Below are 21,664 nucleotides of genomic sequence, written 5' to 3' on the forward strand. Positions count from 1 at the left end.
GAAGTAGCGGGGCCGGGGGGATCACCAGTGTCCACACCATCGGTGGCACAATGAACTCAGTATGTCACCGCATGCAGAGCCATTTGCCCTCATTCCTCGGGAGCCCCTGGGAGCCTCGGGGCTTTATCTGGAAAAGGCATCAAGGTTTTGGTACCAGTCTTGGTTTTAAGTCAAAATCCAGCTCAGATACATATTAGCTGTGTGATTTGGAGATGCTTATGTGGCTTCTCTGAGCCTCACTCTTGTGAAATAGGGGGAAACAGTACCTGCCTGATGGGGTGTGGTGAGGGTTCGGTGCGAGCACTGAGAGGCCGTGCAACCCCGGCGATGAGGCCAGGCTGACAGCTAGGAAAGGTGTCTGGAAGCAGGGCAGGGCGTGTGCGCAAAGAGATCGCTGCCTGCAAGCTGGCATATCAAAGAGCCAAGGGCACCCTGGGTCCCCTCGCTTCGATGTGCTTTGTTCTCCCAGCAGCAAAGTGGGGAGATAGGCATCTGGATATGGGAACGCTCTGCCCACTGTTCACACTGGACAACAGGGGTCTCTGGGCCAGACTCTCCAGCCTCGGTTTGACGATCCCAGACGCCTATTAACATAGTCACACCTCACTTCACAAAACAACTTTAATGCACCAAGATGAACAAAAAAAAATCTGTCTTCTTTTTCTCAAGCTTGTGATCCCCATAACTCTCACTTCAGAAACAAGCTGTTCAAGAAACCTTGTGAGTGACAGCAACCCGCACTCATTGACTCTACAACGAAGATTCGTTGACCCCCTACTGTGTACCAGATCCTAAACTGCTGCACATGCCAGTCACTGCCCCACCTCCAAGTAACAGTTCCTCTTTGGCTCTGGTTTCTTCATCTCAGGGATATTTCATAAAACCAAAGACCTATAAACATAACCCGATGGCTTCTAATATCGTATCTTTGGCCCAAGTCCCACATCCCTGCATCCAACGGCCTACTTTCCATTAGCATCTCCTTGGGATCTCAAATTTATAACCCCTAAACAAAACTCTTGGTTCTCCCACCTGCCATTCTTCTAGTCATTCCCCTTTTTATGGCCTGGCCCGCCATCCACCCACTGTCAGGAGTCACCCTCGAATCTTCTCTTTTCCCCACGTTCTACATCCTGTCCATCAGTAAATCGAGCTTGCTCCCCAAAGTAGTCCTGAGATCCTTTCTCACAAACCCCCACGAAGGCCCACGAAGGCCACCTCCCCCTCTGACTTTCCTCTTGTTCTACTTCAGTAGCCGCCTAAATGGTCTTTTTTTTTTTTTTTTTTTTAACTTCTTGCCCCTTGGGGCACCTGGGTGGCTCAGTGGGTTAAAGTCTCTGCTTTCAGCTCAGGCCATGATCCCAGGGTCCTGGGATCGAGCCCCGCATCAGGCTCTCTGCTCGGCAGGGAGCCTGCTTCCTCCTCTCTCTCTCTGCCTGCCTCTCTGCCTACTTGTGATCTCTATCTGTCAAATAAACAAATAAAATCTAAAAAAAAAAAAAAAAACATTAATAAAAAAAAATAAATTCTTGCTCCTCAAAGTCCATTTCCTGCACAGCAGCCAGAGTCACATTTAAAGATACAGGTTGGGTCATAACAGGCTCCAGTTGCAGACTTCCAGTGGTTGTCCACTGAACACAACAAACTCCCTATGTAGCCTCCCAGACCCTACTCGGTCCAGCCTTGTACCTTCTTTGGTTTTAATCAATGGGTTCCAGCAGGGCACCCCTCTATCCTGGCACAAAGGACAGTTTGTAGCTCAGTCAATAGTTTGCTTCCCCTACACCAAACGTCTTTGCACCAGGACCAGTGTCTGCGAGGTCTGCAAAGCCCCGCTCCCCTGGATTCAGATGGTTGGCTCTTTCTAGTGGTTTACCTTTTGGCCCAAATATCATCCCCCAGAAAGGTCTTCCTAGACCCCTCCCCACCCCATCCAAATAGCATCATCGTCCTATTTTCTTCATGACGCTACTCCACACTCTATGGACTTCTATTTATATTATCTACGGATTTCTGTTTAGGGCTTCACCCCCCACTGAACAGAAGGTAAGTAAGCTCCATAAGGGTAGGGGCCGGGGCTGTCCAACCACAGCATGTACTTAAGAGGACCTGGCGGGGGATTAGTGAAGGGAATCTCTTGTGCTTTCACATTCAGTGTTTTGAATCATCCTTTCTCCTCTCTGATTTCATGACATGGCTTTTCCTAAAGAGGTCCGTGGCATTTCTTATAAGTGAAAAACTAAAGTCACCTTTAATTATTCCTTAGAAATTCCTCAAGTGCTTTTGACATTAGTGAATGGTCTTGAGGCCTTGCACGTCTGGGGAGGGGAGTACCTAGATGGCCGTGACACCTTCAAGGAGAAATCTGGGCCCTGGATCATTTCCAAGACTCATTTCAGAAACCAGCTTTACACATAAGAGATGGGATTGCTGAAGTTATAAATAAAAATTCATTAAACTCAATCATATTACAAACATACTGAAAAAAGTTCCTATTTAAAAGGAGCCCACAGCAAAACATTTTTATAAAGGGCAAAACTGTTATACTGAACGATCACCCCTTAATTGACGGGTGCTATAAATGTGTGTTTGCATAGGTTACACTTTCTTGAAGCAGGCTACATGGATGTGACAGTCCTGGAAATTAATTCCCTTTGAAAACATATTATGGTCTTCCAGAGGATGATCAACTCTGCCTATGGAGAAAATTTAATTAGTTGGAAATAATAGACAGATCGTTTCTTCTGACAGACGTATCTGTAAACATGGCTCCCTTTTCCGGGTAGAAGAAGCAGTGAAAAATTCTCCTCCATTCATTCCTAAACAGTGACATGTTATAGAGAATGGGGTTCAGGGCTGAGTTGGCAAATGTGAAGGCCACCACCCAGAAGAAGAGGGAAGGCCAGATGACCAGGTCTTGCTTGAAGTTCTGGATCAAGATGAGGAGGATGGTGATGATGATGGGGCTCCACATGATGAAGAAGGAGATCATGAGCAGGAAGAGGGTACGGAAGAGCCGGAAGTCCTGCTGGGACACACGGATGTGGTGGTTCTCTGAGTAAGCTAGGTTCACCGTGAGCCTCTTCCTTGACGCCTTTGTGATCTGCAGAAACACAAAACAGAGCCAGACCACTATTTACTGCAGGATGTTGGGGAGTTCGACTTTGGAGGAGCAAAGAATCCATCCTTGGAATCTGCCATCCTTGTTGCCCTGGGACAATTTGGTTTTGGAACCTTGGAATGAGAGCACATGTCTCAGCGGCCTGGCAGCTGCCTGCACTCAGGATGCTCTAGGGAAGTGGGGGAACTGGCCAACCCCCCTTCCCCGGAAAGAAGTCAGAAAGTCATCCATATCATAAATGGAACTGATGCAGAGAAGTGAAAAGGCTAAACTGGATGGTCTAGAAGGGGAAAAGAAATGAACAGAAGCACATTGCTATGGTCTGAATGCATCCCCCCCGTGATATTTTGTGATGCAGCCCAAACCAGTAAGATGCACATCTTCCCTCATTATTTCTTTTCTTTTCTTTTTGAAAAAGATAAGTAAGGAAATGTATAAAAGCAGTATGTACAAAGGCAGTACAAACTCAACCAATATGATACTGATGCAGGTCAAATTAAAAATGTTAGATCTGGGGGTGCCTGGGTGGCTCAGTGGGTTAAAGCCTCCGCTTTCAGCTCAGGTCATGATCTCAGGGTCCTGGGATGGAGCCCCGCATCGGGCAGAAAGGAGCCTGCTTCCCATCCCCCCACCCCGCCCCGCTTCTCTGCCTGCCTCTCTGCCTACTTGTGATCTCTGTCAAATAAATAAATAAATAAATCTTTTTTTTAATTTATAAAAATAAAAAGAAAAGTGTTAAGTCTGTGGCCTCCTGTACCCTTCATTTCCACTGGCTGGAAAAGATCAGTGACCAGGGTCCTGGATGTCCTTCTGGGAGTGATCTGCTCTCACACACATGCCTGGCCATGGGAACACTCATGGTCTATACTTCTGCTTTGCACACTCATGGGACCAAGCCACACACTCAATTCTTAACCCTTCTTGTTCACTCACTATATTGGTGCTCCTTCCATATCTGACCAGAGAGAAGGCCCCTCATTCCTGTTATCTTGTCAGTGGTTCCAGAGGTTCCAGAGTCTGGCTGTACCAGGATTTATCCAGGCCCCTACTGATGGGCATTTTATTTATTTTGCATTTTTTAGGGGAAGGGGTACTGGATGAAATGGCAGCACACACCCCTGTCCATTTCCCCTCCCCTCTGAGTTGTCGGGTGGCACAGGGGCAGTGGAGATGGCATGAGGGTATGGCCAGTCGGGCAGAAAGTGTGCACCGAACCCCCACATTTGGTTCCTCTCCTTTACAGGAAAAATTGAAATGGATCCTAGTCTTGCCACAGGCCCCCAAGGTGCGGGCAATAGAAGGATGATGGAGATAGGAGGTTGCTCATTTGCTAAGATAGCTGCGGCCAGGAATCAGCCTGAAAACGATGCCTGGGGTGTGGGCCATTTGGAAATGATCACCTGATCAGTGAGATCTGTTGGCACCACCCCCAACTACATAGAGACCGACCCATAGAAGGGGACTGTCCCCTCATAGGGGTGGTCACGTAAGGGACGATTCCAACAGCAGTCTCATCGTTTGTGCTGTCCACATGGCTTGGCCAAAAGACTAGAGTTCCGCATACAGTGTCTTAGACATATTTTGGGGGGTGGTGTTGATGTAAGTTCCTATTTATCGAGCACTTACTATGTGCCAGGCCCTGTACATTATCAGTTCTGTGACAGAGGTGCTTTGATGATCCTGATTTTACAGAGGAGAAAACAGAGGCTCAAAGAGGTTGAGGAACCTTCCCAGCCGTACCCAGCTAAGCAGTCACAAAGCTGGGTTTCAAAGCTGGGCCGTCTGACTCCAGCCCATGCTCTTCATCTTAAACTAGCTCCTTCCTACCCTCTACTATTTCCGCCAATGGAAATCCTCCTGCCTGACCTACAGTTCCAAGCTTTAATGCCAGCAAGACCGAGAAGGCTTCCTGGTTCCTCTCCCACGTGGCATCCTGCATGCTTTGTTTCACATACTCACGTGGCCCTTGCCACGTGACCTGTGTCATGTGGCCGACGCTGCCGCATCAAGGCTGCCTCTGACCACCAGCGGACTACAGGCTCCCTGGGAGCTAGGCCGCCCCAGGGCTTCTGCGGGCTGACTCACGGTCTGAGTGGGTAAGTGGTTGGGTCTGTTTTTAGCGATGACTGATGCTTCCATTTCCTCTGCCTGTGATTCCCACAGCTTTCAGGGAGTGAGAAGAAAATGGGCTTATTATAATCCGGTGTGGCTCCTTCCTGCTCCCCTTCCCACGTTTGATGACGAGACTAGTTAACTTTTACCCAGGCTTTAAAATGTCTTGTCATTGCACAGAACGCTTCATGTGTTTCAGGAGAAATTCAATGTTCGACTAACTTGACGGTTAACTTTAATCCTTGAAACAGGCCTATGGGGTAGGCTCTGTCATTGCTCCATTTTGGGGACAAGAGATGGAGGCTCTGAGATGTGAAGTAACTTGCTCAGGGCTCATGGTCAAGGGCGGGAGGGGGAAGCACACCTCAGGGGGTGGTGTCTGAGCTTTTCTCTGTGGGGCTGTGGGGAGAGAGGACGGTGTTCCCAGGAATATGGTCCGTGGCCACCATGTCCAAGTCACCAGGCAAGTGTCTGGGCCCCTGTCAGATGCTCACTTTTGTGGGTCTGAGTGGGCCCAAAAACTGCACTTCTCACAAACCAGGACTCCCAGGTGGTCCTGCTGACTAAAACAATTTAGGGCGACAGATTTGGGATTTTTCTCCCAGTTCTTTGAAGTGTCACTTTGTAAACTGTCCTTTTGAGACACACTGCCTTCAGACCCGTGTGAGGATCTGAAGGGAAACTTCTCTCCACCTCACATCTCTGCCACTCCGTGCCTCCACACCATGGTTGCCAACGAGTGGGTGCAGGGAGACGTGGGTCCCCACTAACACAGCTCAGGCCCAGGGGGTTGGCCCTCCTTCAAGGGCTCCTGTGTGGGCCGGATGTGGAGAAGGGGCTGCATGTTCACAACCTAACACCTTCATGTTTAGCTAAAACGGAGTTCCTTTCCCAGGTGAGCGCTGAGATGGGGAGGGTTGTCCGCTTCAAGCCAGATACTCACTCGGCGAACATTTACTGAGCCCCTACCATGTGTCACGTACTCTTACAGGTGCTGCACAGTCAGCAAGCAAGTAGGGAGCCCTATCCACCCTGCTTTCCATGCTAGGGTATACATGGAGAATGAGGAGGGGGAACAAGAACTGTACAAACGGCCCAGGGCTAGAAGCATCTCATCTCGCCGTGGCAGCGGTTGGTTGCTGGGGGATGATGTAAACTAAGCCCCACGAGCTAGAAGGAACCACCTCACTGAAGGCACTTGGGAGTGACCAGGAGACTAGTACTCTGGGAAATTATTGATTGGAAAAATCCACCAAAGGTTGTAATAGTACACCTGAGTCATGAGGAAAGAGGACGGAGGGAAGGCCGAAGGGTGGATAACGTGGCCCCGAGCTGGTGGAGCAGCTCTAGGAGGAAGAGCCCTGCTGAGGCCTGCTCTCAGTCCTTGCATCTGGCAGAAGCACCCCCCGGGGCAGGGACATTCGAGCAGTGTTCCCCAAAGGAGATCCACAGGGTGTCAGTGCAGAGAGATGCTCTGTGGGGAAAGGGGGTCTGTGGTCGGATTTGGCAGCGCTGCCTCCTCTATTCCTGTGTTGGAGACTCTCAAAGTACGCGAGCCTCATCGAGCCCCTCAGAAGTCCTGCAGTGAAGAAACCCACTTAGCCCTGATCAATCAGCATTTCCCAAACTCATGGGGTCATGGACCCCTTTTTAAACATCTAGCAGCCCATGGCACTCTAGAGAGGGCTTTTGGGGAGATGCTGCTTTAGAGGAATAAAAGATCAGGGTGACTTTAAAGAGGCACTTCTCAGGCCCATACATGGAAAGTGAGTCAGAGGCCACACTGACAGGCCAGAGGAGGGAAAGGGGTGGCGGGTGGAGTTACGTGTCCTCTGGCTTCTGATGATTTGCTAGTTGTGTCTCTAGGAAAACAGCTGTTTAACACTGATGTTCAATTCATTTTACAGAGTTACGATCTTGACAGAAGAATCTCAGCTGAAAAGCTGATCCGATGTTTCTGAGTAATGAGTATCTTCAGCGGGAGAGAGACAGGAGCAATGAGGGCCCGTGCAGACACTCCATCCATCTGGCAGCTTTCCTGCTTCCGAGTTCCCCACCCGGCAAACCCACAAGTCCAAAGCCGGGACAAACAGCACAGTCCTCCCGGGAAACAGGCAATAGTAAGTTTGGCTGGTGGGGTGGAAGGTAAATTTTTTTAAGTCTTCTATTTACATTGGTGTGATTTTCAAAATCACAATGCTAGATCTCTTTCCAATTAAAGGCTAGCAGCCTGTTCAAATTTTTATCATGTCTATACTCTCATTTTATTGTGTTAAACAATCCACTGAGGCCTATCTAGCTCGACAAAACTGATGCCCACAGTAGTTAAATGACTTGCCTAAGGTCACACACTGATAAAGCTTGGACTAGAATCATGGTCTTAGGCCTTTTTGTTCAGTGATCTTCCCTCTGTGCAAAAAGAGACAGTACCGTAAGCCCTTTCAGTGTGACCCAAAGTCTGCGTCTTCCTCATTCAGTGAGTGTTTACGGAGTGTCTACAATGAATAAGCCAGGCTCTGTGCTAGTCACAGAGCTACAGCAGGAAACAAAACAAAGTCTCAGTCCCCATGGAGTTGCAATCTAATGAGCAAAACGGATGCTTTACAAATAAATACACATAAATGGAATACAACAGGGGTTATAAGTCCACTGAAGAGAAATAAATCCAGGTAGTAAAGGATTAGAGAGTGATGAGGAGGGTCTCTGGGGAAGAGCCTTTTGAGAAGAGACCTTCTAGAGCAGGGGAGTGGCCCACACAGAAATTGGGGGAATAGAGATCCAAGAGAGGAAATCACAGGTGCAAAGGTCCTGAGGCAGTCCTGTGTTGGCATGTATGAGGAAGAGCAGTGTTTCTGACCTGTCTCCCAACAATCCTGCACTGTCTGAGCCATCGCCATTCTGCAGATGAGGGAGCTGAGGTTCACAGAAAGTAAGTATCTTGCCAAAGGCCACACAGCAAGGACTCAAAAACCCAGGTATTAGAAGAGACCTTTCTTGTCTCCCTGTCTGCCTTTTGTGGCCCTTTCCTCTTCCCTCTCCTTCCCCTCATTCACTTCCTACCTCTGCAGGGCACTCAACGGTTTGCTGTGTGTTTTCACACTGAGTCCCAGCACCACTCCCTTCAGAGTACCAGGGGTTCATAGCATTGAGCAACAGCGCCATTGTCTATCTGCCCCTCCCCTTTCTGGGTTAAAGCTCCTTCTGGATCAAGAATGTGACCTGCTCACTCTTGACCAATCTCCACTCCCCACCAACACGCTGAATAGAACAGCTCCTTAGCAAACGTCTGAGGAATTACAGTGTTGGACCCTGGGGCCAGACTGCTCGAGTGTAAATCCTGATCCTGCTGCTTTTACGCTGTGTGATCTTGGGCAAGTTACTTAGCGTCTCTGTGCATTGGTTTCCTCATCTGTAATTCTTAACAGGATTAAATGAATTTGTTCCTGACACATTGTAAGTATTTCATAAATATTTGTTAAATAATTTTTAAAGAATTCATTCTAAATTCTATCTTCCTCTTCCCCTTACTCCTTTTCTTTTAAGGTAATGACAGCTCATACTGACATAGCATTCACACATGTTGGGTCCCCATTGCAAGCAGGTTACAGACCTTAACTCCAGGCCTGAATCTGCCTCATACCCTTGAGCAAGCCCCAGGCTCGGTGTCACTGAAGCAGATCACAAGTCAATGGGTGGGGAAGAGTCTAGAGAAGAGCATGGCAGGCCATCTCCCGCAGGACCCAGAATCAGCAGACCTGGATGGAGCTTGGCCTAGTTTTGGGTTCTGAGCATTTAAGAAGCGTACAGATCCTCAGCTACAAAGAAAGGGCCATAAAAGTGCCCAGAGACCAAGCGGCACCTACAAGGCCCCACTTCAATAAGTTCATTTGCGAGGGGACCTGTAATATGTGATAAAAACCGAGACTCAACAACTATAAACCTCCAAGAAGACTCAAGGTTTTGCATTAAACCTTCTGAGATGAGCATGAACACATGCCATTTGCCAGCACCGTGTGAATGGGCTGCGTCCGGAGGTGGGAGCCAAGCCAGCAAGGTCCCCTCCATTGTCTCTGGACATACTCACTCTTCAAAGGTAGAGATCACTTCCTGGTTCAGCATACTTTGCAAAAGTGCCTTCTCTGGAAGTGTGGGGTAGCAATTGGGAAGGATCTTCTGGTAATGTTCTGTTTCTCATTTTGTTTCTGGGAGCTGCTTCTAGGAGTGAGGTCAGTTTGTGAGCTGTGCCTGTATGCCGGGTTTGCTTTCCTGGATGTATCTTATACTGCAGTGAAAAGTTTTTAAACATGTACATTCTCCATCACTATACTGCTGTTTGTAATGGGATATCAAGGGACTCAACCCAAAGCCCATAAAATAAATTATGTCACATCCGTACAGTGGAACACCATGACTCTATTAAAAATCATGAGGCAGAGATATAAAAACAAATATGGATAGATATTGCAATCTGGTGTTAAGCCAGAAAAGGAAATTACAAATAGTGTTATCTCAAATCTGAAACAAACAAACATTGTTTTGAACCATGACATATGGTTGCTATTTGACCATTTTATATCATATATATGTAACATATATATGTACACATGGCATCAGAGCATGTATATAGGTAAATTTGTAAGAAAAATAACCTGAAAATGTACTTTGAACTGTTAACAATGGGAGTAGATGTTTAGTTTCTGCATTATACCTCTCTATATGTCTTTAATTTTTTATAATGAGCTTTGTATTACTCTAGGGGTCAGCAAAATAATAAAAATCTTAATAGTGGTCACAAAGATATCACTTTAAAAAAAAAAAAGAAGCCAAACTCTTGCCCCACAGTGTTGCAGAGGGGCAGACCTGGGCAGGGAGCCAGGACTGGACTGGTGTGAACCCTAAGGTAACTTCTGACCTGGCAGGCTGATTCTGTCTAAAACATTCCAGCCTCAGTGGAGTTCAGCTATGGTGCTCGAAACACACATACCTGTAAAATTTTGGAGTAGCTGATCACAATGAGCAATCCTGGCACCAAGAAGTTCAAAGTTGCAAAGGACACATCCCAGGAGATTTCTCCGGCAATGCTGGGCCAAACCAGTGTGCAAATCGAAATCTCCTGTCACAAGAAGGAGGAGAACGTCATTTCCATGGTGGCTACTTATTTGGTTTTAGCTCAGTCCCAGTAGGAGGGTACCCGACACCATTACACTGGTGTTAGCACGATGCAGCTAGGGTGACAGCACAGCTCAGCATCCCCTCCCCCCCCCCTGCCCACACAAACAAGCTACGAATCACTTCTCTCTGACCCTCAGAATAACCACAGTCATTATGCCCGTTCTCCGGGAGATGCAGCTGGATCCCGGCGTCACACACCAGTAACAGCTCAAGTTAGTTCCTGGGCAGGACTCCAGCCCCAGTGCTCTTTCCACTTGCCTGGACTAAGCGGCCAAGAGCCCTTGAGCCTTCTCTGCCAAGTCCCTCACTTCACAAATCACAACCCGAGCCCTAAGAGGTTACATAGATTGGAAGTGACATGCTGCACACAAGCATAGAGAAACAGGCAGGACATTGCAATGCAGTCCACTGCGACGGCTGAAGGCACCAGAAACAATGTTAAGGCACGAAGGTTCATTTAAGGGACGTGGAAATGTCTAAAATGTGTCTAGCTGCATCAAAGAAAGCCATGGCTCATCCCAAGACAATACTGAGGCCCAGACTTGGAAGCTCTATCCTCACAGGTCTCTCCCAAACAGAGTGGCACAGTACAGCCCCACACAGGTCTCCAGCGTTCAAGATGGAAAACTACCAGAATGGGGCCAAAAATCCTGGTTGGTGATCTTGCTGCTGTCAGTATGTTGTGAATTTAAGGGTTTGACACTAATTACCAACCTCAAAACATGTGGGGACCTTATTACATAATTACCAGGAGCCGCCACAATAATCTCCTCCAAAGAATAAATAGGTCAACAAAAAGAGATCTGTCTGTCTGTCTCTCCTCCCAAACACAAATTTCCCATGTCGGCTTGACTGTAGGAATAAAACCATACAGAAATCAAGTTGTCCTAAACATGTCTAACACATAGAACAGGCTTTCAAGAGCACATCCTGTGTAAAAAGAGCATATTATTGACTTCTGGTGGACAAGGCATCTTAACGAACTGTAGTCGTGGGATTCACTCATTCATTCAGGCAACATGTGTTGAGCCCTAAGCAAAGGCAAAGAACTTTTGTCAGAGACATCATAACTGGGTGCTCAAACTCAAAAACAAACGAAGAGGCCCTTCTTTTCCTGTACGGTATTAACAGAAAATAGTAAGTCTGATATTCACCGAGCGTTTATTCTATGCTAGGAAGCACTTTACATACATTATCTCATTGAAGGTTCACAACAACCATATTGAAATGCATGTTATTATTTTTCCCATTACACAGAGACGAAAACTAAGGCTTAGAAACCTCTTCCTAAACCAAGAGCCTAAGACACTAAAGGTGTAGTTCTTTTTAATCACGTAATATCTTCCCCAGAGAGCTAAGTGGTTATAAAAAGAAATCCAGGGACCTACCAAGAAAACTCTTAAGGCAAGTCAAGGAGGGAAGAATACTTTAATCGTATTTGTACCTTGAAAGGGGGGTAAGAATGTTGCTTCCTTTTCCTATCTCATTTAGATGGTTCAAAAATGTACTAGTAATTCCAAAAACTTGTTCCTTCATCCCCATCCCCACTGTCCATGCCTGAGGGGACAAAGTGCATTAGGTCTCTCCCCATTGTGGTGACTGGAAAGAAATGCGTGTCTGTCAAGGAACTTCTGAGTACTGGCACTGTGGTGATTATCTCGAGATGATCTCTGCCCACCATGCCCTCAGTCTACTACGCTGGTGGGCAATATGGACCAGCAAATACACGGAAGCAGCCATCAGAAGAGACAGATGCCAGTCCCGAATGTGCCTTGGTCTCTGATTTCTATACTTGAGCTAGGAAAATACACAGGGAGGGCAGAAAAACAGACCCCAGAACCGTTTCTGAAAACCCCCAAAGGCTTCCACCTCTTTCCAAAAGCCTTCTTCAAAATTTCTGCGGAAATCTCTCCAGGCTTAACAGGATTTTGTAGAATGTGTAACAATAGAGCCAGATGTCCTCCCTACGATAGGAACAAAGAAGTCGATCCCCAAACACTCTGCCTGTATGAGCCCTGCGCTGCTGAGGAAAATGCGTAGGTGTGAATGGACAGACACCTGTGTACACATCCCCGCCCACGCCCACACACGTATGCGTAGACAAAAGACTGAAAGGATACATTCCAGAAAGTTAAGTGTCCATTTCTAGGTGGGACTCGTTATTTTTGCTCTTTTGGCTTATCTGAATTTTCTAGAATGTGCCCATATTAACTTAGAAAAAAAAATGGCGGTAAAAGTCCATTTTTAAAAGAAATGAGGATCAAATGTTAAACACAGATTACCATGCTAGTTTAGCAAACCTAACCAGCAATTCTTCCAAGAAAAACAAGGAACTCATCCAGGAAGTTCCCCAGTTTCATGACTGATGAAGACGCTCCTTTACCTTCATGGAACTCACTCCAGGCACAGAGTGTGAGAAGGAGGGAAGATGCGAATTTTGCACAGCACCCCCGTGCGTGACGGAAGAGATGGTGCTGCTGGCCCGTGTGGACTTGAATGACGGATTTATAGGCTCTTTAGAAAGCTTTATATGGTATGAAGTGCAGTGTTTACCCTCATTAAAAAATCTAACAACAGGCACCAGGTCCACAGTCAGAGAGCTGGCCTGATATTATAATTTTGTTTTTGTGGGAAAATCTGACTTATGTTATTCTGATCCTAGGTATTCTCTCCTGGGCTGTAACTTAGGAGGGAGCATGGCAGTAAGTCGGCTCTGGAAGGTGGAGATGTGAATCTTGTAATATTCTCTATACTTTTCCTGCACATTTGAAATGCTTCCTGATTTTAAAAAAGCAAATTTGAAAACCCAAAGGGTGAGGCCTGCTTTGTCGCTGAGCTACAGAAGCAGGGCTAGCCAACTCAATGGCTGTCCTTTAATTGGTTTGTTCAACCACTCCTGACTCGAGCCCTGGTGTCTGCCCCACTGTGAGACCACAGTGACAATGGGCAAGGTGAGGCCCCAGCCCTCAAGGGGGCCCTGATGTGCTCAGGGAGAGAGAGAAGTGTAAGAATCTTCAATACAGGGCAGGGAGCCCCAGTGCTCAGAGCTACCGGGGACAGGCGAGCACAGAGGACAGCACCAATCCGCAGGGGTGTGTCGGCTATGCCTGGAGGACTGGGGCTTCAGTCAGAAGAACAGGGAAGCTGGAGCTCAGCGTTGGGATCAGGAGGGAGGAAGGCAGGAGGCCACATACAAGGGTCAAGTATAGTTAAGGGTGACTTGTATCCCCAGCCCAACCTCCACCTCTTCCGGGCAATCTCATCCATGTCCATGGCTTCTTTTCCAAGACACGGCTGCTTTTTCCAGCCCTGTCTTCTCCTAAACCCCAGACTGGCCCCTGTGCCCTGAGGACATCTCTGAAGGATGCCTCATAGGCATGTCAAGCTCTGATGTCCCACCCCAGAAGGCTCCGTCTCCTACCATCACTGACTCGGGGCATGGAGTCACCATTCCCTATGCTGCCAGCAACCTGAGTGTGGGCTTTCTGCTGTCTCCTTCCTCCCTCCCCACTCAGAGGGAACCTTTAAGTTCTGCCCTACTAGCTATCCAACAGACCCCTGTAAGTCAGTCTCGCTAGCGCACCCCTCCCAGGCCAGGCCGTCTCTCGCCTCGTATGCCTCCCTCAAGGGGCATACCTGGCCTTCTCCATCTGGCCCCACCACTCCTTCCAGCACCATGTCTTGCCAACACATGGGTTGTCATGCCTGCAATGTCCCTCCAATTCCCGACATCCGTGGGGATAGCCAACTGCCTTTCATCTTCACCTACAGCTAATATATCACCCATTCTCTTCTGAGAAGACTCCCCTGTGGATGGGGCATCTATCTCTAGATGCCTCTCAAATGAGGACCCCTCTCCACCCTGGCTGCCCACTGCTCAAATGAGGACCCCTCTCCACCCTGGCTGACTTATTTGAAATGCCACCTGATGCCAGCTGTTTCCTGCCAGCTCCTCAAATGATGCTTCTCGGAGTAATCCTGAGGATCCCCTTGTAAATCATTCTCCCTGTTCCACCTCTTTGAACGAAACGGAGGACTTCAAGATCACTTTAAGGAAGCGGGAAACCCAGTGAATATCCCCTTGCCAACCAGCTTCCCAACAGAAATGGAAGAATTTATCAATGTGAGAGAGGAATTTTCTTCTGTCTTAAAGGTATCCTCTAATAATACCAAAGGCAAGCAAACGGTGTTTCTCTCCTCAGCCAATTCACACTCAGCAGAGACACGATGGCATTCAGGCCTGGTATTAAATTGGGGCAGGCAGAGCTGTAAGACAGAGGGCTCCTAAGGAAGTGTGAACTTGCGGGAAAAGACACAGGGAGAAAGACAGCCCCGGGCTAAATTCTAGTTCCGTCTCTTGGTCTCTTGCCTGCTCCGTGACTTCAGGCATTTCCCTCTTTGGAAAATGAACATACCAACACCTATTCATAGGGTTTCTGTGAGAACCAAACTGGGCCAGGGTCCGAGACCACCAACATTGTCGATCCGTGCACCTCCTTGAACAGGATGCCATCTTGGTCACGTGACTCGTGGTGCGGGCAGCGGGGAGGGGTGCTCGGTAAATGTTTATGCAGTGAACAGGCAGCACATTCTGGCCAGGGTGGACAGTCCCCCCCAAACTGCTGATGAGGGTCAGTGCCCTAGCAGAGCCACAGCACACAGAGGCAGGAATCCTGTTGGAACAGGCTGTGTTGAGCTGGCTGAGATGTCTCAGTTGCTAGAATGTGCCCACCCTCTTAAAATGGCAGTCTATTATTTTACAGCAGTCAGAAGAATTACACCATTTAAAGAATGTTTAAAATATTTGTAACCCAAGATAAGGAAACTAATAATAGCTACCAATTCTTGAGTGCTTAACTCTGTATGTGCCAGGCGTTGGACCACTCACTGAACCCTGGTCCCCACCGCAATTCTATAAGGCTCTACTGTCATCATGCCCATTCTGCAAACGAGGAAAGGAAGGTACAGAGGTGGGGGGCACTTGCCTCTATCGCACAGCTCCTAAATGCCAGAGATGGGATTTAGACTCAGAATGCTGGACTCCAAAGCCCACACTCTGAATACGAAATTAGCTAGCATTTTTAGCATGACTATCATTTCATCCTCGCTACAGGTAAACTTAAGGGAGGCTGGTCACCCTGGACTGGGAGGCACCCACTGCCCAAATGGACGAAGGTACTCATGTTCCCTTTTTCGGGAGCTGGGGCACTAAACTGGCAGAAAGCTCTGTGAGGCACTGTTTCCCTAGCTCACGCTCCTCAAGAGGAGGCAGCCAGTGTGTGCTTGAGGTTAGAGAGTTCCCTCAGCCGGTGGTTTGAGTCGGAAAGTGTCCCCCATCCAAAAACTTCCGTATTTAGTGTCCAAGTGGGAAGGGGCGGGCAGAATCTGCAGACAGGAAGCTGGGAATAGAGAATTAAGAAAACAAGCTTTTGCTAATTTTAAATGTGAGACTCTGTTCAGTCTAGCCTAGATCTTTCTCTCTTTTTTTTTTTTTAATGGCCACACTCTTTTTTTTCCCCCTCTGTTTCTCATTCTTTTCAACTTATTTCTTCAATCCCTGAGCCTCAGTTTGCTCACCTATAAAATGAATTGTTTCCTCCATGTTCAGGTCACAGCCCTTGAGGAACTGGGCAGTTTTTCTATTTCTTGGCTTATTGGCAGGTGCATGTGTTGGGAAAAGACAAAAAGGATGGAGAGTTCAAAAGGACCATCTGGTTTTTCATGACAAGCTCCCTTGCTCCATGTCTACTAATTTCAGGGCTAATGGATTGTGGCCAACTCGCCTAGCTCTCAGTCTCCTGAGGTGCTTCTGAAGGGCTTTCCCAGTGGCTTTGCCCAATCCCTCCCCAAAGGCTCTATGACCAAGAAGGTGTTTCTGCATTAATACAAGAGGGGTCTGCATGCCCGCTCCAAGGGAGAACCATGACATAAGTCTCCATGGAAGCCCCTCACAGCTCAGTTCTGATCATGGGAGTGCCATCGGGGGCTCCAACCACTGAGACACCCTACCAGAAGTAAAATACAGGTCACAAAACAGGGCAGTTCCTCCATCTGAGCGAAGGCCTTCTCGCTCAAACCACCACCTGTGTCCACGTAGGCAAGCAGTTTTAGTCTGGGAGGGGACAAGAGCCTCACTTTTTTACCATTATTTGCCAGTTAAGTCCAAGGGTACCTAAAACAGTTGTAAAAGGGAGGGGCGCAAGGTACTTGTCTGGGAACCTAAGATATCCTGAAGATACATTCTATTAGATCTTTAATTTCCCGAGTGTCATTTTTTTTCTGTAAGGAAAGAAAAAAATGGGGAAAAGTTCCTCAAGTTCTGCGAAAAATACAGAAATGCTGTTATTCAGTGAAAGAATGACTTAAAAAATCAAAGGACTGATGGCAAAACCTAGCCTCCAGCTGATCCAGTGGGTCTGGGGTGAGGCCTGGTCTTTCATTTATTTCTGAAGCATCTGAGTGATCCACTTTGATTCTCGAGTACATATGGGCTGAGGAGGACAGGATTACCCACTAGGGTCCTTGGTCTGCTATGCTGATGGCACCCTGATGGGCAAGGTTGGCAATGGGCACGCTCAGCTGAACCCCGCCATCCTGGCCCCCACTTGAGGGGGCATGGCCACAGGCGTCCATGTTCTTTGATCAAGTGCCACAGGCCTGACATGGTTCCCGCCTATTAGTCATTCAAGGCCTTAAAACAAAACAAAACAATCAAACCCCACAATGTATTCCATGCAAAAAGTAAACAATTAGGAAAGAGACTTTTAGGTCTGATTTGTGTTAAAAAGAGAGAGAGAGAGAGAGACTGTTTACATGGATTGCAGACTTCTCCTCACATGCCATTAAAAGGCTTGTGTAAGAGACGGGTCTGGGAGACCCCCAGAGAAGCCCACATCTGCATCGGTGCCCCAGAGCACATACACAGGAAGGCATCCTGTGCTCAGACGACACCCACCTACGCAGCAGGAAATCTTCCTCCAGGTCACATCTCACCTACCTTCCTACCTTCTCACTTCCTTCTGGTCACTGAGCAGGACTGTCTTTGGAACTGTGGTTTGTGACAGTTTTGCTCAGGCCAGAAAACCAGTGAGTTGTAGAGAAAGGGAGGGGTGGGAAAACCCACTTAGGGGCAACCTTTGGAGAGGCTGAGCCCAGAGCAGGACTCACACCTGCCTTTATAAAGGGCGCACAGACTTAAGTTCTTTCTCTATCCCTCCCTATGAGGCACAGAAAACCTAGCCCATTGGGAAGACAGCCAGAACCCTGGCCACTGTCCACCCCGGCCACTGTCTACCCGGCCGGCCCGAGGTGCCGCATCTGGGATTGAATCTCGGCACACAAACTCCACAACAGCGCAGTGGGGCAGCAGCAGGAACAGATGAGGACCACAATTTTGAACCGTGATTCTGGACTGCCCAACCCGAGTGGACCCGAGCCAAAGTCATGCACTGCCCGGAGAACTTTTTTTTTTAAGGTCATGGACCCCCACAAAGATCCTAATGACAACTCTGAACACACAGCTCAGAAGAAAGCTCATCTCCCAGCCTCCGGAATCTGCCCAACATTTGGGCGCTTAGGATGCTCTGAAGCCACCCACCATGCAAGGCTCCAGGCAAGATACTGTGGTCTAGTCCAATCCTTCTCTCTCACAGTTGGAAAAGCTCAGGCCCCAGGAAAGTATTACAACACCCCTAGTGGCAGCATCGGGTCTGGGGCCCCTGGGTCTCTGCTGCCCTTTCTCCCTGGCTCTCTGCTCCTGGGTTCTCAAAGCAGGACCCTCACCCAGCCAAGGCTGAATGTGCTGAGCAGGCTCTCAGCTCCTCCTCGCACTTAGGATGAGATGCCCCGAGCAAGTCATTCTGTGGTCCTCAGCTTCCTCATACATCAAGTGGATGTATGCTAGCACCCACCCTGCTAGAGAGCAGATTTCAATATACACGAGTGCCATTAGCCATTCCGGATGCTCAAAGTTCCATCTGGTTGGCTCCTACACTCCCCGCTTATTGCACTAACCTCAACATAAAGAGCAAACTTTGCAGGCATTTGGGGGACTCTATTTACAAGGCTTTGAAAGGCCTTTACGGGACCTAAGTTGCTGCAATGAAATTCAAGAGCTAAAACTTCAGAGCACTGGGCACAGGGACACAACGATTAAACGCAACAAATTGCCTATTCTCGTTCTGTTGTTTTTGGTTACTCATTGCCCCGGGTCATCGCTTCCGTGGAATCCGCGCTCGCCAGCCCGCCCCAGACACCTGCCTGGCGCGCACCGCCCGGCGCTCACCTGGTCCTGGCCGGAGGGCCGCTGGGGGACCACGCGGAAGAAGACGCAGAGGGGTAGAGCGGACAGCGCCGAGTAGCCCCAGATGAGCGCCAGCAGCGCGGCCCTCGCCCGCCGCCCCAGACCCCGCATGCCGCGCTGCAGGCGAACGATGCACACCATGCGCTCCAGGCTGACGGCCGCCAGGGTGAGAATGGTGACGCTGCCGCTCAAGCTCATCACGTAGAAGAGCAGGTGGCAGGCGACCGGGCCCAGCAGCCAGGCCTCGGTCCATCGCACGGCCAGCACGGGCGGGATGGCGCTGGTGAACAGCAGGTCGGCGCAGAAAAGGTTGAGCACCAGGCAGGCGGTGTTGCCGCGGCGCCGTCGGCGCGCCACCAGCACCAAAGCGCACACGTTGCCCAACAGCGACACCGCAAAGATGAGCGCCAGCACGACCGTCTCCACAGCGGTCAGCACCAGCCGGTGGTCGCCCTTAACGTCGGAGAAGAATGGGAAGCGGGTGCGGTTGGCCCGCTCCAGGCTGCGCGGTGATCCGGTGCCCGCCGCCTGCGCGCACTCAGGGGACATGCCGGGCGCCCGGGCGGCCCGCAGCCGTCTGCGAGAGCGCTCATCTGGGAGGCGACTGAGCGCCAAGGCGGGGAAAGAGGGAGGGAGGCGGTTGCGACATCTCCCCTCTGGCCCCCTCCCGCCGCAGGAGCGCCGGCGCTGGGCGTTGCGCACTGAGCCCGGGGCGCGCGGGAACGAGGAAGTGCCAGGCGTCGCGCTGGAAACACCCGGGCTCGGCGGTGGCCTCACGCCCTTGGACTCATGGGGGAGGGCTGGAGGGGCCGGGAAACCCCACCTAGAGAAACCCCTGGAGACCCTGCAGGGCCTCCCCAGCTTTTGTCGTCCTCCAAGGGTACCCTGTGTGTGAAACCCTTAATGCATTGAAATAAAATTGACTTAGGGGTGTCAGAGCTGGACTTTGGAGATCATTTGGGAGATCCGTGTTGTTCTGACTTATCAAAGAAGCACTATCTAGGTGACTGGGGGTAGATTCCAAAGCACTTCTGCAATGGGCCCAGATCTTTTTGGGGGAGAGGGAATCATTTATCATTGCTTAGTAACATGTGACCTTGGCTAGATTATTTTATTTCTCCTTTCCCCAGGTTTTTTTTTTTTTCCATCTATAAAATGGGAATAAAATATCTCATTGGGTAATTGCAAGGATCATAATAAAGAGATGAACACTGGGCACATAGTAATTGCTCCTGAAATGTCATCAATTATTAGTTACTATAATAAAAATGTATGTACATTCTGCATTCTGAGCAACGAGCAAGGATGCAAAAATGCTTTCACATAAAAAGAGTGAGGTCCCAAAAGTCTTGAATAAGCTTGGCACCCCAGAAAGACAGACATTCCACACTTTTCAGGCCGACACACAGGCTGCAAATGTGTCTGAGAGACCCCAATTTGAGAACCACTGGGCAATCCAGTCCCCTTATAGATAAGGAAACAGGCATAGGGAGAAGCCGCTTGTCCAAGCTGGCTCCTGGGTAGTGATAAGAGCAGTGCCATCCCCTACCCTGTATCTTTCCACCACCCCCACATTGTCTAGTTATCTGTTATAGTCAGGCAGTATGAGAAAGAAAAATGTGCTTGTGGCCCTAGACCCAGTGACAACTTCCCTGGCCGGCCACCTCCCCCACCACCTCCCTCCCCTTTGCCATACTCCCAGGCCTCTCCCAGCTGGCACCTTAGGTCTGTGTATTTATTCAGGACTTGGCACACCAGCCTGAGGTGCTGCCTGGGGAGGGGATGCAGTCTGCTTATCACTGTGTCCTGTGTTGACAGTGTGACCTCCGACCCAAAGAGCAGATTTCATGTCCGTGGAAGATGTTCAACTGGAAACTTGAGGAAATTCAAGTTGTAAAACAACCAGTTTGCTTTCTGACACTGTTGAAACGGGCAGGAGATTGAAAGAAAGGGACTCATACGGGATTTAGCAACTGCCTGGGGTCAGGGTCTATTCTTTCTTTGTGCGAGGGAAAATAGAGCTGGGTGTCTGGGAGGAGGGCAGAGCGGGTTGGTGGGGGCAGGGGGTGGATTCCATTAGCACGGGCTCGTGTGCCACGGGGACAGGACGGGTTTCCCCAGAGTGGGCGACCAGGGTGGGATGGCTGGGCCAGAAGGCCTTCTCCATCATTACCCTCCAGGTTCTTCCAATGGCAAAAATAGTGAGTGCAAAGTTGCCCGAATTTTCTACTTTTTACATTACGTTCATGGTACCCCCCAGGCCAAAAGAAATACCCGACAGTTTCATTTACTAAGCAGCTGGGTCCAAAGGCTTACTAAGACTTTATGTCCTATGAGCTTAGTAGCCATCTGGGAAAATAAACATTAATGAAAAAATAATTTTCTGTTTCATTTTTAAATAGACATAGTGACTTCCTAATGGGATGGGCACACCTGTTGAGCGCCACAGAACTGGGAATCATACTGGACACTGCTCTCATTTCCTGCTCCACAGTGATTTTTGTGTGTCTACTTTTTATCACAGTAACCCCTGAAAACTGGCTTTGTAAGTGGGCTCCAGGCTGAAACCGTGAACAACCTAGAGCTGGTAGTTCTTGAGGCGTCCAGTGGATAGATGTTGGGTAGCCCTGTGTTTCCCCATGCGCCCAAGCATCGTCAGGCATGTGGCGAAGATCACAGGCTTGGAAACTCGCCTGCCAAGATCAGAATCCTGACTGGGACGCGTGGGTGAGTCAGTCAGTTAAGCGTCTGCCTTCAGTTCAGGTTCTGATCCCAGGGGTCCTGGGGTCTGGCTCCCTGCTCAGGGGGAAGTTGGCTTCTCCCTCCTCCTCTGCCCTTCCCCCCTCCCCCAGTTCATGCTCCCTCTCTCACTCTCTCTCTAAAATAAATAAATAAAAACTTTTTTTTTTTTTTTTTTTAAGAATGCCGACTATATAACTCACTAGCTTCTTGTGTCT

General features: G+C 49.0%; 1 protein-coding gene and 1 long non-coding RNA gene across 2 annotated transcripts; one reads left to right on the plus strand and one right to left on the minus strand.

Annotated features, from left to right (window-relative positions):
• Positions 1-603: 603 nt before the first annotated feature.
• Positions 604-19,418, minus strand: FFAR4 (free fatty acid receptor 4). The gene is made up of 3 exons (XM_059169427.1): positions 18,690-19,418; positions 10,218-10,346; positions 604-3,103 (listed from the first exon to the last, which is right to left on the minus strand). The coding sequence occupies exons 1-3, from the start codon at positions 19,254-19,256 to the stop codon at positions 2,714-2,716; spliced, it is 1,086 nt and encodes a 361-aa protein (XP_059025410.1). The 5' UTR covers positions 19,257-19,418; the 3' UTR covers positions 604-2,713.
• Positions 5,114-10,224, plus strand: LOC131828639 (uncharacterized). The gene is made up of 3 exons (XR_009352523.1): positions 5,114-5,217; positions 7,141-7,353; positions 8,777-10,224. It is a non-coding gene; the product is annotated as an uncharacterized LOC131828639 (long non-coding RNA).
• Positions 19,419-21,664: the final 2,246 nt, after the last annotated feature.

The sequence above is a fragment of the Mustela lutreola genome, chromosome 4, assembly GCF_030435805.1.
Source record: "Mustela lutreola isolate mMusLut2 chromosome 4, mMusLut2.pri, whole genome shotgun sequence".
NCBI classification, from domain to species: domain Eukaryota; kingdom Metazoa; phylum Chordata; class Mammalia; order Carnivora; family Mustelidae; genus Mustela; species Mustela lutreola.

Bases quoted from the DNA above. Each gene is read 5' to 3' on its own strand.
- FFAR4 (XM_059169427.1), bottom strand. From the start codon at position 19,256: ATGTCCCCTGAGTGCGCGCAGGCGGCGGGCACCGGATCACCGCGCAGC. The intron at 10,347-18,689 runs GTGAGCGCCGGG...TTCTTGTGACAG, and splicing joins GGCCCTCCGGCCAGGACCAG to GAGATTTCGATTTGCACACT. The intron at 3,104-10,217 runs GTATGTGTGTTT...GTGTTTCTGCAG, and splicing joins GCTACTCCAAAATTTTACAG to ATCACAAAGGCGTCAAGGAA.